Genomic DNA, 15,621 nt, shown 5'->3' on the forward strand with positions numbered 1-15,621 from the left:
GTAAGAGGCACACAGTGGCAGATGCCTATAATTCAACTACTCAGGAGGCCGAGGCAGGAGGATCACAAGTTTCATGCTAACCTAGGCAATTTAGAAAGATGCTATCTCAAAAAAATAAAAAGTCCTGGTGACATAGCTCAGTGATAGGGTGGTAGAGTTCTTCTCTACCACATGCAAGGCCCTGAGTTCAATTTCCAATACTGAAAGAGAAATAAAGACACAGGGTAGAGATGGAGGGTTGAAAATTTTAGAAGGTGGCGGGGGTGCTTCTGGTGCTAATTTTTTTGTTTTTGTTTCATTATACCTTGAGGCTAGTTCAATTTATAATCTGGAGTTAAAAACTTCAACAAACTTTGAATTAAATGAATCTATTGTTTATTTCATTTTTACCTCCTTCTTACTTTCATAAATAACTTAGATTCACTGCATTAAAAAGCTGAATATTTAATTGAATGAACAGCTGAAGATCTTTGAGTGTGCCTCCTTTGGCCATCTAATGAAAACATGACTACAGAAAATAGAGATCTCAATATGCTAAATGTCATTGTGCTTGAGATGAGATCAGAGAGAAATGTCCATTATGGTATTTATCTTCCAATCTCCTTCCAATGCACATTTGATGCTGGGATAATGAAATGGGTTTTGTGATAAAATGATTTAACAGCACCTTCTCTACAGAGAACAATTTTTAAGTAACACTAAGATTAGATGAGCATTATTTTCTTAAACAGAGTATTACTATAGAGAAAAGAAGACAAGTTTGAAACTTTGGGCTTTGGATTCTTCCCTCCTCTGGTTCATTGCATTGTCTTCAATGCCTGCAGGCATCAGGGCCACGTGGGATTACTGCTGTTGTTGGAATACTCAAGGGTGAGCCACTGTGGTCTCCTTAGAAGACGTTAAACTGGTGGTTCCTAGATTTGTCAAGTTGAAATCACTGAGTGCTTCAGTTTCATAGTTTACAGATTGGCTTATCTTCAAAATCTTTCCAAATCAAAGAAGGAAAATACATCTTTCTAACAATACCTCCTTTCTGCTAACAGGAATTCATGTTTTGCTCAAAGATGATTTCACAGATAGACATGTATTTTCCAAGGATACATATGCATATTCCTGGAGTTTTTTCCAGGAACAATTTCACAATGGGGACAATTTCACTGTGTTTCTGGAAACAAGTTCTACATGATATTTATCCTGTACCTGTCTTGTATTGGTGATGTCACAATAAACTACAAGGATGCTGTGGGGTTTGCATTTGTTTTTTATCTTTACTGTTTGGGTATCACTCTGGGTTGGTGGAAAGTGGCTGCTGCAGAGTCTCTCTGGGCTGCTTTTTGCTGGACTTTACCTGGCACTGGCGCAGGACACAGGGCTCGGTGGGGCTCTGCCACTTGAAGGAGCTATTGTAGGTGTTTCCTTCATAGGTGCAGCCTAAATGCAAAAAAAAAAGGAAGTGAGAAAACAGACCAAGAATGCACAGGGTTTCTTTTACATCTGGAGCAAAAGAAGCTATGTCCTGCACACCAAAACTAGTGATCACAGGATCCACTGCCACTGTACCCTTGGCTATTCTCCCCAGAATACAACTAAGCCTTCTCAGGATCTATTTTCCATTCACTTACATTAATTCTTTCTCTGCTGAATCCACTCACTTCATGGGCAATATTTGCTAATGGAAAGCCATAGATTGATGAACTCTCAGTAAAAATGTCTAAGATCATGACTTTATTTATGGTTATTAAAAGGTAAGACATATCAGAACTAAATCACCACTAGGAAAGGTGACTTCACAGGACTCTAAATGAATTCAAAATTGCTGAAGATCAAGAGGGAAGTTTAAATCATAGAAAATAAATGCAGAAATTAAAATAGAGGAATTAACTACAAATTCTATGCCTAAGACCCTTGAAGAGCTACTGTATTCACAAAATAAAACCTTCCAAGACGTATCAGTTCTAAAACCAATGGTTATCCATTTTACTTTTATTTTACTCCTAGTTAATAAAGTAAACAAATCTGAAACTACAAATTCATGGGTTATTACCTATCTGTGTAACAAAAGTCATACTTATTCATTGGCAAAAACAGGTATCTTCAAAATCGGAAACAAGCCAGTTAACTTAAGGAGAGTCTTGATTTAGTGGGTACAAATCATGGCCTCCACACTGGGGATTACACTTTTTGGGAGGACACACCTGCTATCCTTAGGAGTCACTATATCCTTAGAAGTCCACTGGGCAGATAAATTTAGCAATGTAAGTCTGGAATGCTTAATTCAAAAATTATAGAAGCAAGAATACACAGGAAGGACCATGCAGAAATTAAAGGGCTGCGTTGCTGCAGCAATGATGCACTTCTGGCTAGTGAAACAATCTCATTTCACATTGGCTTCTCTTGTCTAAGACAGAAGACAGAGTAGGCTCACCTTCCATGGGTTCTTTCAGATATCACTGTGCTGGAAACCTTAGTTCACATGAGCAGAATAATAAAGGACTTCAGCAATGTTCAATAGATGTTTTCATAGAATCAGAGCCATGATGTGAGTTCCCCCAAAATTATGAATAAATGCAGAGAGCCGAATAACACTGCTCTCCACTGCTACAAATCAAATTACTAAAGTGCACTGCAGATTGGAAACATATTAGGGAAATGCTTTCACTATATGTGTTTTAATTTCCTTTGCATGAAATGTTGCACAGATAAAGTGTTGGACCACAAGAACCTTCAGCACACTACAAACACAGATGCCAAACTGAGGATGAGCACATTAAATTTTCAACAAACCAATATAAGACAATTTTGGCTGGCATAAAACTTACCCTACAAACACACTTACAATCAACATGCTCTGTGCATGTCTGATCCACTGACACAGACTCAGGTAATAAATAAGTTGTTCAAGAGATGGAGGCAGGGAAATCAGAGAACTAAATCCAATTCATGTTAAGTCCATGTAAAATGTGAAAAGCCTGCCCAGGCTGCCAGCAGAGTTTCAGAATATATATTACCATCATCTGGATTAAAAAAAAACTTGAAAAAAGGGTGATTTATTTCCCTGCTAATAGAGCAGTCAAAGATTCTCCCTTTTTACTTAAGGGGAGGAAATGTAGTATAAAACCCATAAGAGCCAGGAAGGAAGTGTGGGCCAAGGGACCCTTCCCATGCAAGGCCAGGTCATGTGTGAGACCCCTGGGAGCAGCACAGGATCCTTGGATTCTTCCAGTCTACATGGCATAAAGTCTGCAAACAAGTGGTCCAGAGTGTGGGGAACCAACAGTGTTTGCTGCTTCCCATCACTATGTTGCCTTGTTCCTCCACCATGTTTTACCAGGTAGAGAAAATAACGGAGAAGCACAAAGGTGAGGGATGAAGGTGCCACCACATTGCTGCCTGTGTACAGGTCAGTCCCTGTCATGCCAATCCAGAGAATGGATTTCTCAAATGATGCATGAATTGAATGGCCGGATAGGCTCATAAACATCTGTGGAAATCTCTTTAGCAAACATGACACATCTTTACCTTGTTCATCCACCCTTATTGTACCTGTACCATCAGTACACCAGCCATCACCAGAGATTTCTTCTGTGGGAGATTGGGGGAATAAGATGAATGAGGATAGGGTATTTTCACCACTCTTTGGGTTCGTGTTCTGAGAGAAACATGTTATCTTAGTGCAAGACACTAATTTGAGCTCTGCGAGAATGCAGACAGAGAAATTTATATGTATTAGAGCAAGAAATGACCTCTTATTTTCTGTAAATTTCCTTATAACAAACTCTATTTGCTGCCAACTTTATGCTCTAACAGGGTAAACAAGCAATGTATTGCCCCTTCTTAATTAAGCTACAGAGGAAAAATATAATATCTCTGCTGGCCAGAGTAGAAAGAGGCAGAGAAAATTTTGCATCCTATATACAGAGACAGAGGTTCCCAGACTACCTCAAGTGAAAGACTAGATTGTTTTGTTTTTCTTTTTCCAATGCAATGCAGATCGATACTTTTTAAAATACAATAAAATTGATTTGCTAAAAAACTGAATTTGTCTACTCAAAATGTAAGCTCATCTTTTTATTATTATATGCCACAGACATAGAACACCCTATTGAATTATGTGAAAGTTTTCTAACGTTTGCTGTCTGCATTTATCTCATTATAGAACAGCATCATGGCCCATGGACCACTGGGGAACCTGCTATAGTTTATTTCCTTCATTTCTCAGATGAAAAGATTTACACAGAAAAGCTAACGGGTTCCAAATTGGAGAGAATCAAGTGTGAAATAAACATTAGAATCTAGGTTCCATGTGAAATCCACATGTTTACACCCAGATTTAAACTGGTCATTCAACTTTGCATCGAAGACTCAGTGACCCAGGAATATGGCTAACACTATCCTTTTAAAATTAAGTGGCAGCAAACCTAGTAACTAAGTGCAAGAGTAAAAGCACAAAGCAGGGGAAGAATGGTCAGGTAAACACATAGAAACTAGTAAAGCAGATGCCCTGTTTCTTTATTTTGTATGTCAATATCCAGATTACTTTTGTGACATTAACAATCCTATAGTTCATTTCCAGAAAACTGGGTGTCAGGCCAATGACGCTTCATGGTTAGATCTTGAGACAGATGAAAGGGACTACAGTTAGCCACACCAAGTCCATCACTGAAAAGCAAGCTAAAGAGATTGCCATAGTAGCAACTCTGTCATTTCACTGTAAGTCCCCACAAACCTAAGGACACACACACAAAAACAAACAAAAACAATAGAAACATGAGAAGACAAGGCAACAAAGTGCCTCCCAAAACTCCCAACTCCCCCATATCTGATCCAGGGGGCATCAAGTGGAAGCACAGTAAAAGCCACATAGACAAATTATTTGAAATGATGACAACATGAAATAATGGATCCAATAACTGCTACATGATACAAAGAAAACTCATCTAAGATTAAATGCAATAAGTGAAAAGTCAGAAGACAGCACAAATGGCATAATAATCCTAATAACAAATAATAACATAAAACTTTTCAAATATAGGGAAAGAAATACACATACAGATAAGAGAGGAATACAGAAATTCAAATAGCCTTTATTAAAAGAGAACCTCTCTTAATTTAACATCTCTTTCACTTAATAGTGAAAATCTCAAAAGTCCAACACAGGGACAGAATCTTAAAAGCTATTTAAAAGCAACAAATCACTTATAAAGGTAAACCCACCAGAATTACAACAGATCTCTTAACACAAACCTTACAGGCCAGGAGATCTTAGAGTGAATATTTTAACCCTTAAAAGATAACAACTTCTATTCCAGACTTTTATAACCTCTAAAACTTAAATTTCAAAATTGATGGAGAAATAAGTCTTTCTATGACAAAGAATACTTCAAGAAATTCATGACCACAAAACCAGTACTATGAAAAAATTTTCAAGGGTACCCTAGAAAGAGAAAATGAAGCCAACAATGCCAAAAAATCTAATAGAATGAATACACCAGGCTGGGTGAGCAGTTCAGCAGAAAGAAAAAAAAATGATGAAATGAACAACAAGAAAGTAATGCAATGACAGGAGTAAATCAGTAACTTTTAGGAATCATTCTCAATGTGAATGGTCTTAATTCCCCCAATAAAAACACACAGATTGGCAAAAAGTCAAGAAACAAAATTCAATGATATGCAGTATACAAGAAATTTAATTCAAAAAGAAATTCACAGATTAAAAAATCAAAGGATAGAAAACAATCTTCCATGCAATGGGAATCCAGAAAAAAACAGGAATAGTTATCCTAGTTTCAGATAAAGTAGATTTCACCCAAAATGGAACAGAAGAGGTAAAGGTCACTAAATATTTGTTAAAGGAACAATTTAAAAAGAAGTGATAACAATTACAAGCATATATGCATCAAAACCCAGCATGCCCAATTTCATAAAACAAATACTTCTGAACATTTAAAAATAAGATAAACATCAACACAAGTATAATGGGGGGCTTTGATACCCCATTGTCACAGAAAACAGATCAAGAGTTTAACCAAACCTTCAAACAAATGAAATTATACATATCTACAGAATGTACCACCCTACAACAGAATACACATTCTTCACATCAGTGCTAGCCGATAAAGCATAAATACAGAAGGATTGAAATTATTCCATGCATATTATCAGATCAAAGTGCAATGAAACTAAAAATCAATGGCAAAAAAACCCACAGAAATTATTCAAACACATGAAAATTAAGCCATACTCTCTTGAATAATCAATGAGTCAAAGAAGAAATTAAAGAAGAAATTAGTTCCTAGAATCAAACAATAACACCAATGTAACAACATATCAGATCCTAGGGAACACAATGAAAATATAGTCCTAACTGGGAATATAACTGTGAATGCCCACGTTAGAAAAAAAACCAAACAAACAGTGGGTCCAAATAAATACTCTAATCATGCACTTCAAAGTCCTAGAAAAACAAGAACAATCCAAATCCAAAGCTAGTACGAGGAAGGAAATTATAAAATCAGAGCAGAAATTAAGGAAGTTAAGATTAAAAACAAAACACAAAGACTCAATCAAAGAGCTACTTCTTTGAAAGAAAAAAAAATAGACAGCCAATCTTAACAGAAGAGAAAGAGGTCTTTTGCTTCCTTTCTTAGATTGATTCTTAGATATTTCATTTTTGGGGGTGCTATTGTAAAAGGAATTGTTTCCCTAATTTCTCTCTCAGTGAGTCTGTTATTTGTGTATAAGAAGGCTATTGATTTTTGGGTGTTGACCTTGTATCCAGCTACTCTACTGAATCTGTCAATTAAGTCTAGAAGTCTTTTGGCAGAGTTCTTTGGGTCTTCTATGTAAAGTATTATGTAGCCAGCAAATAATGACAGTTTAACTTATTACAAGACAATGGAAAGACAACCCTTGCTCCTGGGTAGAAAGAACCAACAGAGTGAAAATGGCCATACTTCCAAAACTAGTATATAGATTCAATGCAATGCCAATTGAAATTTCAACAATACACTTCACAAAACTAGAGAAAACAATCCAAAAATTCATTTGGAACCAGAGGAAACCTAGAATAGCAAAAGCAATTCTAGGCAACAGAGACATGGAAGGGGGTATCACAATCCACAACTTGAAACTATACTACAAAGCCACTGTGATAAAAACAGCATGGTACTGGCAAAGGAACAGACCTGAGGATCAGTGGAATAGATTAGAAGATGCAGAAACAACTCCAGACATACTCAGCCACTTCATCTTCGACAAAGGACCCAACCACCCTCATTGGAGGAAAGATAGCCTATTTAATAAATAGTATTGGAAAAACTGGACTTCAACCTGCCAAAGACTAAAACTAGATCCATACCTATCACCATGCACTAAACTAAGATCAAAGTGGATTAAAGATCTAAATATTAAACGGAAACACTAAACCTGCTGGAAGATAAGTTAGGTAGAACTCTTGAAGACATTGGCATAGGAAAAGACTTTATGAACAAAACCGCAGTAGTATGGGAACCAGCACAAAGAATTAACAACTGGGATCTCATCATATTAAAAAGCTTCTGCACAGCAAGAGAAACCACCAACATAGCTAAGAGACAACCTACAATGTGGGAAACAATTTTTAGCAGCTGTACTTCAGACAGAGGACTACTATCTAGAATATATAAAGAACTGAAAAAATCAGACCCCCTAAATTCAAAGGCCCAATTCAAAAATGGGCATCTGAAATGAACAGACATTTCTCAGACGAAAAAGTAAAAGCCACAAATAAACATATGAAAAAATGTTCAACATCACTAGTCATTCGAGAGATGCAGATGAAAACAACACTGAGATTCCACCTCACACCACAAAGAATGGCCACTATCAAGAAATCAACCAATAACAAATGCTGGTGGGGGTATGGACAGAAAGGAATCCTTCTCCATTGTTGGTGGGAGTGCAGGCTGGTGCAACCACTGTGGAAATCAGTGTGGAGATACCTCAAAGAACTAGGGCTAGAGGTCCCATTTGACCCAGCTATTTCCCTGCTGGGTAACTTCCCAAAACAATTAAAGGAATCATACCACAGTGATATATGTGCACCCATGTTTATAGCAGCACAATTTGTAATAGGTAAAGCTTGGAAACAGCCCAAATGCCCATCAACTGGAAACTGGATAAAGATGTGGGTCTTTTGTAAAATGGAGTACTACTCCACCACAAAGAATGAGAAACTAGAGACATTTATAGCTAAATGGATGCATATTGAGGCCATACTCTTAAGTGAAATAAATAGGATACACATGTAAATACCAAATGGTTTCCTCTAGTGTGAGAAACTGAAAAATGATTAAAATGAATAATTGATAATTTGAAATAGGAAGAAAAGGTCCAAAGGGGTAGGGGAAGTGGAAGGGGAAGGGGAAAGGAAAGAAGAGAAAGAAAAAATTATGAGAAAAGGAAAAAATGGAAATAAAGTCTTTGTAAATAGGGAAGGGCTCACAGGTAATGGGGAAAAAATAAGAACCAAGATACATCATGTACAGTTAACAAGGACCCAATGACAAATGTAAAGGTATGGTATACCTAAAATGTACCAATAAAAAAATTTAAGCAAAAAAAAAAAACAGAAGAGAAAGAAAAAAACCCAAATTAATGCAATTAGAAATGAAAAAGGCAAAATCACATCCAACTCTGTTAAAATTCAGAAGATTATTAATAACTACTTTGTGAACTTGTACTCTAATAATTTGGAGAATTCAGAAGAAATGAATAGATTCCTAGATATATATAAACTATGAAAGCTGAACCAAGAAGATATAAAACCTTGAATAATCCAATATCAGGCAACGAAATTAAAGCAGTTAAAAAAAAAAAAAAAAAAAAACTAAGAAAAGCCCAGGTCCTGATGGATTCATTGCTGAATTCTATAAGAAACTTAGAAAATATCTGCCAATAATACTTCTCAAACTCTTTAATGAAATGAAAAGTGAAGGAGTACTCTGGAAGTTATTTCTGGAAGCTACCATTACCTTTTGATTCCAAAACCAGAAAAGGACCCAGCCAAAAGAGAGAACTATAGACCAGTCTTTTTTTTAAGGGACATGGAAGCTAAAATCCGCAACAAAATCCAGGCAAACATAATGCAACAAATCATCAAAAGTCATACATCATGATCAAGTAGGATTCATCCCAGGAATGCAGGAATGGTTTAACATATGCATCAATAAATGTAATACATGGCATAAACAGAAGCAAGGACAAACATCACATGATAACCTCAATTGATGCAGAAAAGGCCTTTGACAAAATTGAACATCCATTCATGATAAAAATCTTGAAGAAAATAGGTATAGAAAGACCTTCTCTCAATCTAATAAAAGCCATTTATGACAAACCAATGACAACATCCTATTAAATGAGAAGAAGCTAAAAGCTTTCCTTTAAAATTAGCAATAAACAAAGTCTATGTAAATAGGGAAGGGTGGTGGGGGTGAAGGGCGCATAGGTAATGGGGAAAAAGTAAGAACTAAGATACATCATGTTCAGGTACAAGCACCCAATGATAAATGTAAATGTATTGTATACCTAAAATGTACCAATTAATATATAAATAAATAAATGAATAAATAAAATTAGGAATAAGACACTGATGTCCACCATTGCTATTACTGTTCAAAAGAGTTCTTGAAACATTAGCTGGATGGGCCGGGGATTTAGCTCAGTAGTTTTGCCGCCTGCCACCTAAGTGCAAGGAACCAAGTTCGATCCCCAGTACCAAAAAAAAAAAAAGCATTATCTGGAGCAATCAGGCAAGAGAAAGAAATAAAAGGGATATGTATAGGAAAGGAAGAAGTCAAATTATCATTATTTCCAGATGGCATGATCCTCTACACAGAAGACCCAAAATATTCCACCAAAAGACTGCTAGAATTAATAATCAAATTCAGTGGGATAGCAGGATACAAAGTCGGCTCACAAAAATAATAACATTTTTGGACACCAATAATAAATTCACGCAGACAGAAATTAGGGAAAAGTAGCTTTCACAATAACATCAAGAAATGTTAAATACTTAGGAATTAGCCTAACCAAGGAAGTGAAAAACTTCTACAATGAAAACGATGATGCACAAAAAAAGCGGGGGATCAAAGCAGTCATCAGAAAATGGAAAGATATCCCCAGAGCCCATATAGCCAAAACGGCCACACCTCCTAAATTAATATGTAGATTTAACACAATCCCATTCAAAATATCAATACCATTCCTTACAAAATTAGAGAAAACAATCCTAAAATTCATATGGAAATAGAAGAGACCTAGAATAGCAAAAGCAATCCTGGGCAATAAGAGCAAAGCAGAAGGCATCACAATCCCAGATTCAAGTTATACTACAAACCTATGCTGATAAAAACAGCATGGTACCAAAAAAAAACAGATGCGTGGATTAATGAAAAAGAATAAAGAATACAAAAACAACTCCAAACACATGCAGTTATCTGATCTTTGACAAAAGGGCCAAAAATTTACACTAGAGAAATGTCAGCCTATTTAATAAACAGTGCTGGGGAAAAATAAATGAGTAAATAGTGCTGGCTATCCTTATGCAGGAGATTGAATCTAAAATCGTATCTTTCACCATATACTAAACTAAAATCAAAATGGATCAAAGATCTAAATAATCTGTGGAAGATAAAACTGGTAAACCTCAAAGACATAGGTAAGGACTTCCTGAACAGAAATAAAAAATAATACCAAGAATCAATAAATAGAATCAGGTAAAATCAAAAACTTTCTGCACAGCAAAGGGAGCAACCAACAGAATAAAGGGACAACCACAAACAGGAAAAAATTTTTGGAGCTGTTTCTCAGAGAACTAATGTCTTGAATATATAAAGAATGCAAAAAAAATAGACCCTCCAAAAAAAAAAAAAAAAAGACACTTTTCAGAAGCAGAAATACAAATGGTCCAGATGCCGAATCAGCCCGCTGCAGACAGGCAGGTCTGCACATGCCCTGCCGAGGTCCTGAGTCATGCAGAAGACACCAAATCAGCCTGAGCCCCAGCAACAATCCACTGAACCCCCCACCCCCTGCTCCTCTGTACAGCCACCTGGTTCCACACGACAAAGATGCAGAAGACACCGGACCACCAAACCACGGTACTGAGTCCTGCTGCTCCCGGCCCAGAGGTAGGGGCTTCTGAGCCGCCCTCCCACTGCTCCTGGTCCAGAGGAAGGAGTTTCCCGGTCACCATCCTTCCACTGCTCCCAGCCCAGAGGAAAGGGCTTTTGGGCCACCTTCTGTCCCGCTGCTCCTGGCCCAGAGGAAGGTGCTTCCAGGCCACTATCCCTCTGAGCACTCCCAGCCCAGAGATAGGGGCTTCTGAGCCACCATCCCACTGCTCCTGGGCCAGAGGAAGGGGCTTCCCAGCCACCATCCCTCCCACTGCTCCCAGGCCACAAGAAAGGGCTTTTGAGTCACCATCCCTACCGCTGCTCACAGCCCCTGTCCAACCTCACCCAGCTCAGAGGAGGTAAGCCATGCTGGTGCCAACAGCCCCCCTCCCAGTCAAAATGAGAAAATACGTAAATAAGTCTCAAAACCAGACTCCCAGATCACCTACAGCAACCCCAAAGGGAAATGAGATGGAACACTCTGATACTCAACCACCTGGACCCAATGAACTGGCAAGAAAAGAGGATCTGGGAAAAATGAAATCAGAAATAATTTCTCAGATAACAGGAGAAATTGTGCCCCTAGTGCAAGACATGGTTAATAAACCTAGAGAGGAGCTAAGGAACATGATGGAATCCCAACATAGGAAACAAATGGAATCCATAAAATAGATGCAAATAGATTTCCAGGAGATGAAAATCTCCATTGAAAGTCTACACAGCAGAATGAACCAATGTGAGGACAGAATTTCAGATATAGAGGATAAGATTGCAATTAGTGACCAGGAAAAGAAAAATTGCTTCAAAATTATAAGGGAACATGAGAAATCAATCCAGCAGCTGCTAGATGATCCAAAGAAGAATAACATAAGACTGACTGGAGTCAATGAAGAAACAGGAGAGAGTGCAGATGACATAAAAAAATCTCTTCACAGAAATAATGGCAGAAAACTTCCCAAGCAGGGGAAAAGAGCTTGACATACAGATAAGTGTGGCATACAGGACTACAAATAGCCTTGATCAAAAAAAAATCTACACATAGGCATATAATGGTTAAGATTCCAGAAACACAACAGAAGAACAAAGTTCTCCAAGAAGTTAGAGCAAAGAAACAAATCACATACAAAGGAAAGCCCATCAGAATCACAGCAGACTTCTCAACACAAACCATCAAGGCAAGAAGAGCTTGGAGTGACATATTCCAAGCCCTAAAACAAAACAGCCTCCAACCCAGATTGATGTACCCTGCAAAACTATCTTTCAAAATGGATGGAGAAATAAGATACTTTCATGACAAAGAGCACCTTAGGAACTTCGTGAATACCAAACCAGCACTCCAAAGAATTTTACACAATATCCTAGGAACACACATTGAGGATCACAACCCCAGGAAGCAAAGCAGAATGAACCCATCTGGCATGACAAGAAATTAAATGGAAAGGGGGAGAACCCAACAAAAAGAAAAAGTCATGGCAATGACAAGTCAATATGTTTCAGTTATAACCATCACTGTTAATGGTCTCAATTCACCAATCAAAAGAAATAGACTGGCAGAATGGGTCAAGAAGCAAAATCCAACAATATGCTGCATACAAGAAACACACTTAATTCAAAAGGAAACTCATAGACTGAAAGTTAAAGGGTGGAAAACAATACTGCATGCGACAGGAACCCCAAAAAAAGCAGGAGTAGCTATCCGCTTGGCAGATCAAGAAGATTTCAAACCAACACTGATTAAGAGAGATGAAGAAGGACACTACATCCTTGGAAAGGGAAGAATCTAAGAGGAAGAGATGACAATCATAAATATCTAAGCACCAAACACTAGTGCACCCAACTATATAAAACAAATACTAACAGACATGAAAAGTCATATATGCACTAATACAATTGTAGTGGGGGACCTCAGCACCCCACTATCACAAATAGATAGATCAAGTAGACAAAAAATAAGCAATGAAATACTAAAACTCAATCGAACTCTTGAACAAATGAACTTAACAGATGTTTACAGAGTCTTCCACCCCACAAAATCAGAATACACATTCTTCTCAGCTGCACATGGGTCGTTCTCCAAATTAGACCACATACTCACACATAGAACATGTTTAAGTAAGTGGAAAGGAACTGAAGTTATCCCCTGTATATTATCAGACCATAGTGTGATGAAATTGGAGATCCATAGCAAAAGAAACTCAAAAAATTTCATAAACACGTGGAAATTGAACAACACACTTCTGAATAACCAATGGGTCACAGAGGAAATTAAAGAAGAAATCAGACAGTTCCTTCAATTAAATGACAATGACAATACAACATATCGGAATCTATGGAACACAATGACAGCAGTCTCACAAGGGAAATTCATAGCAGTGAATATGCATATTACGAAAACAGAACGAGCCCAATTAAACAACCTGATGCTGAACCTCAAGCTTCTAGAAAAAGAAGAACAGGACAACCCCAGAGCTCATACAAGGGAGGAAATTATAAAGATCAGAGGAGAAATCAATGCAATGGAGACTAAGAGAATGATACAAAAAATCAGTGAAGCCAAGAGTTGGTTCTTCAAAAAAATAAACACAATTGATAAACCCTTAGCCAACCTTATTAGAAAAAGGAAAGAAAAGGCCCAAATCCATGCAATTAGGAATGAAAAGGGTGAAATGACAACAGACCCAGCAGAAATCCAGAGGATCATCAATACCTCCTTCCAGAACCTATACACCAATAAGATGGACAACACAGAAGAAATGGACAGATTCCTAGATACATATGAATTACTAAAGTTGAACGAAGAAGATCTAAAAATTCTGAACAACCCAATATCAGCCAATGAAATTGAAAACATAATTGAAAACTTATCAACTAAGAAAAGCCCAGGCCCTGATGGCTTCACTGCTGAATTCTACAAGACATTTAGAGAGGAACTGCTGCCACTACTGTTTAAACGCTTCAGTGAAATTGAAAGGGAAGCAATACTCCCAAATTCATTCCTGGAAGCAAGCATCACCTTGATTCCCAAAGCAGAGAAAGACCCAACTGAAAAGAAGAACTATAGGCCAATCTCACTAATGAACATAGATGCAAAAATCCTTAATAAGATAATGGCAAACAGAATGCAGAAGATCATCAAGAAGATCACACACCTTGATCATGTGGGATTCATCCCAGGGATGCAGGGATGGTTCAATATTAGCAAATCAATCAATGTAATACACTATATCAAGAGAGCCAAGGACAAAAACCATATGATTATCTCCATAGATGCAGAAAAAGCATTTGACAAAATCCAACATGCATTTATGAAAAAAACCCTACAAAAAATTGGAATAGATGGTCTCTACCTCAAACTGATAGAAGCCATCTATGAAAAACCAAAAGCCTATATCATACTAAATGGTCAAAAACTGAAATCTTTCACATTCAAATCAGGAACAAGACAAGGATGTCCACTATCACCACTCTTGTTCAATATAGTTCTGGAAACATTAGCCATGGCAATTAGACAAGAGAAAGAAATAAAAAGAATAAAGATAGGAAATGAAGAAGTCAAATTGTCATTATTTGCAGACATGATACTCTATATAGAAGACCCCAAGAACACCACCAAAAGTCTTCTAGACTTAATAACCAAATTCAGTCAAGTAGCTGGTTACAAGGTCAACACACAAAAATCAATAGCTTTCCTCTACACAGATGACAGACTCACTGAGAGAGAAATAGGGCAAATAATTCCTTTCACAATAGCAGCCAAAAAGCTGAAATACTTAGGAATCAACCTAATGAAAGAAATCAAAGCCCTCTTCTCTGAAAACTATGGCACTCTGAAAAGAGAGATTGAAGAGGATATCAGAAAATGGACAGACATCCCCTGCTCCTGGGTAGGAAGGATTAATATAGTGAAAATGGCCATACTTCCAAAACTGCTATATAGATTTAATGCAATTCCAATTGAGATCCCAGCAGCATACTTCATAGACCTTGAGAAAACAATCCAAAAATTCATTTGGAACAAGAAGAGACCTAGAATAGCAAAAGCAATTCTAGGTAACAGAGACATGGCAGGGGGTATCACAATCCCCAACCTGCAACTATAGTACAAAGCTACTGTGATAAAAACAGCATGGTACTGGCAAAGAAACAGACCTGAGGACCAGTGGAACAGATTAGAAGATGCAGAAACAACGCCAGACACACTCAGTCATCTCTTCTTCGATAAAGGGGCCAAACACCCTCACTGGAGGAAAGATAACCTCTTTAATAAATGGTGCTGGAAAAATTGGGCTTCAACTTGCCAAAGATTAAAACTAGACCTATATCTCTCACCATGCACTAAACTAAAATCAAAATGGATTAAAGATCTAAATATTAAAATAGAAACTCTGAACCAGTTGGAACAGAGGTTAGGTAGAACCCTTGAAGATATCAGTGTAGGAAAAGATTTTATGAACAAAACTTCAGT

General features: G+C 37.4%; 1 protein-coding gene across 14 annotated transcripts in view; it reads right to left on the reverse strand.

The window, feature by feature from the left end:
- LOC101717569 (BMP-binding endothelial regulator protein) overlaps positions 1–15,621 on the reverse strand; it is a 321,597-nt gene that overhangs the window by 263,778 nt on the left and 42,198 nt on the right. For all 14 annotated transcript variants that reach the window (XR_015446606.1, XR_015446605.1, XM_087199424.1 and 11 more), the window contains one exon: positions 1,349–1,431. Coding sequence is in view for 11 of the 14 variants with exons in the window: in XM_087199424.1 (XP_087055550.1) it covers positions 1,349–1,431 (83 nt within the window). In the remaining 3 variants the exon portion in view is untranslated. The remainder of the gene's footprint in view (positions 1–1,348; positions 1,432–15,621) is intronic.

This window comes from Heterocephalus glaber, unplaced genomic scaffold, assembly GCF_053883595.1.
Source record: "Heterocephalus glaber isolate CG9 unplaced genomic scaffold, H.glaber_assembly_v1.0 deba00001719, whole genome shotgun sequence".
Classification (NCBI taxonomy): domain Eukaryota; kingdom Metazoa; phylum Chordata; class Mammalia; order Rodentia; family Bathyergidae; genus Heterocephalus; species Heterocephalus glaber.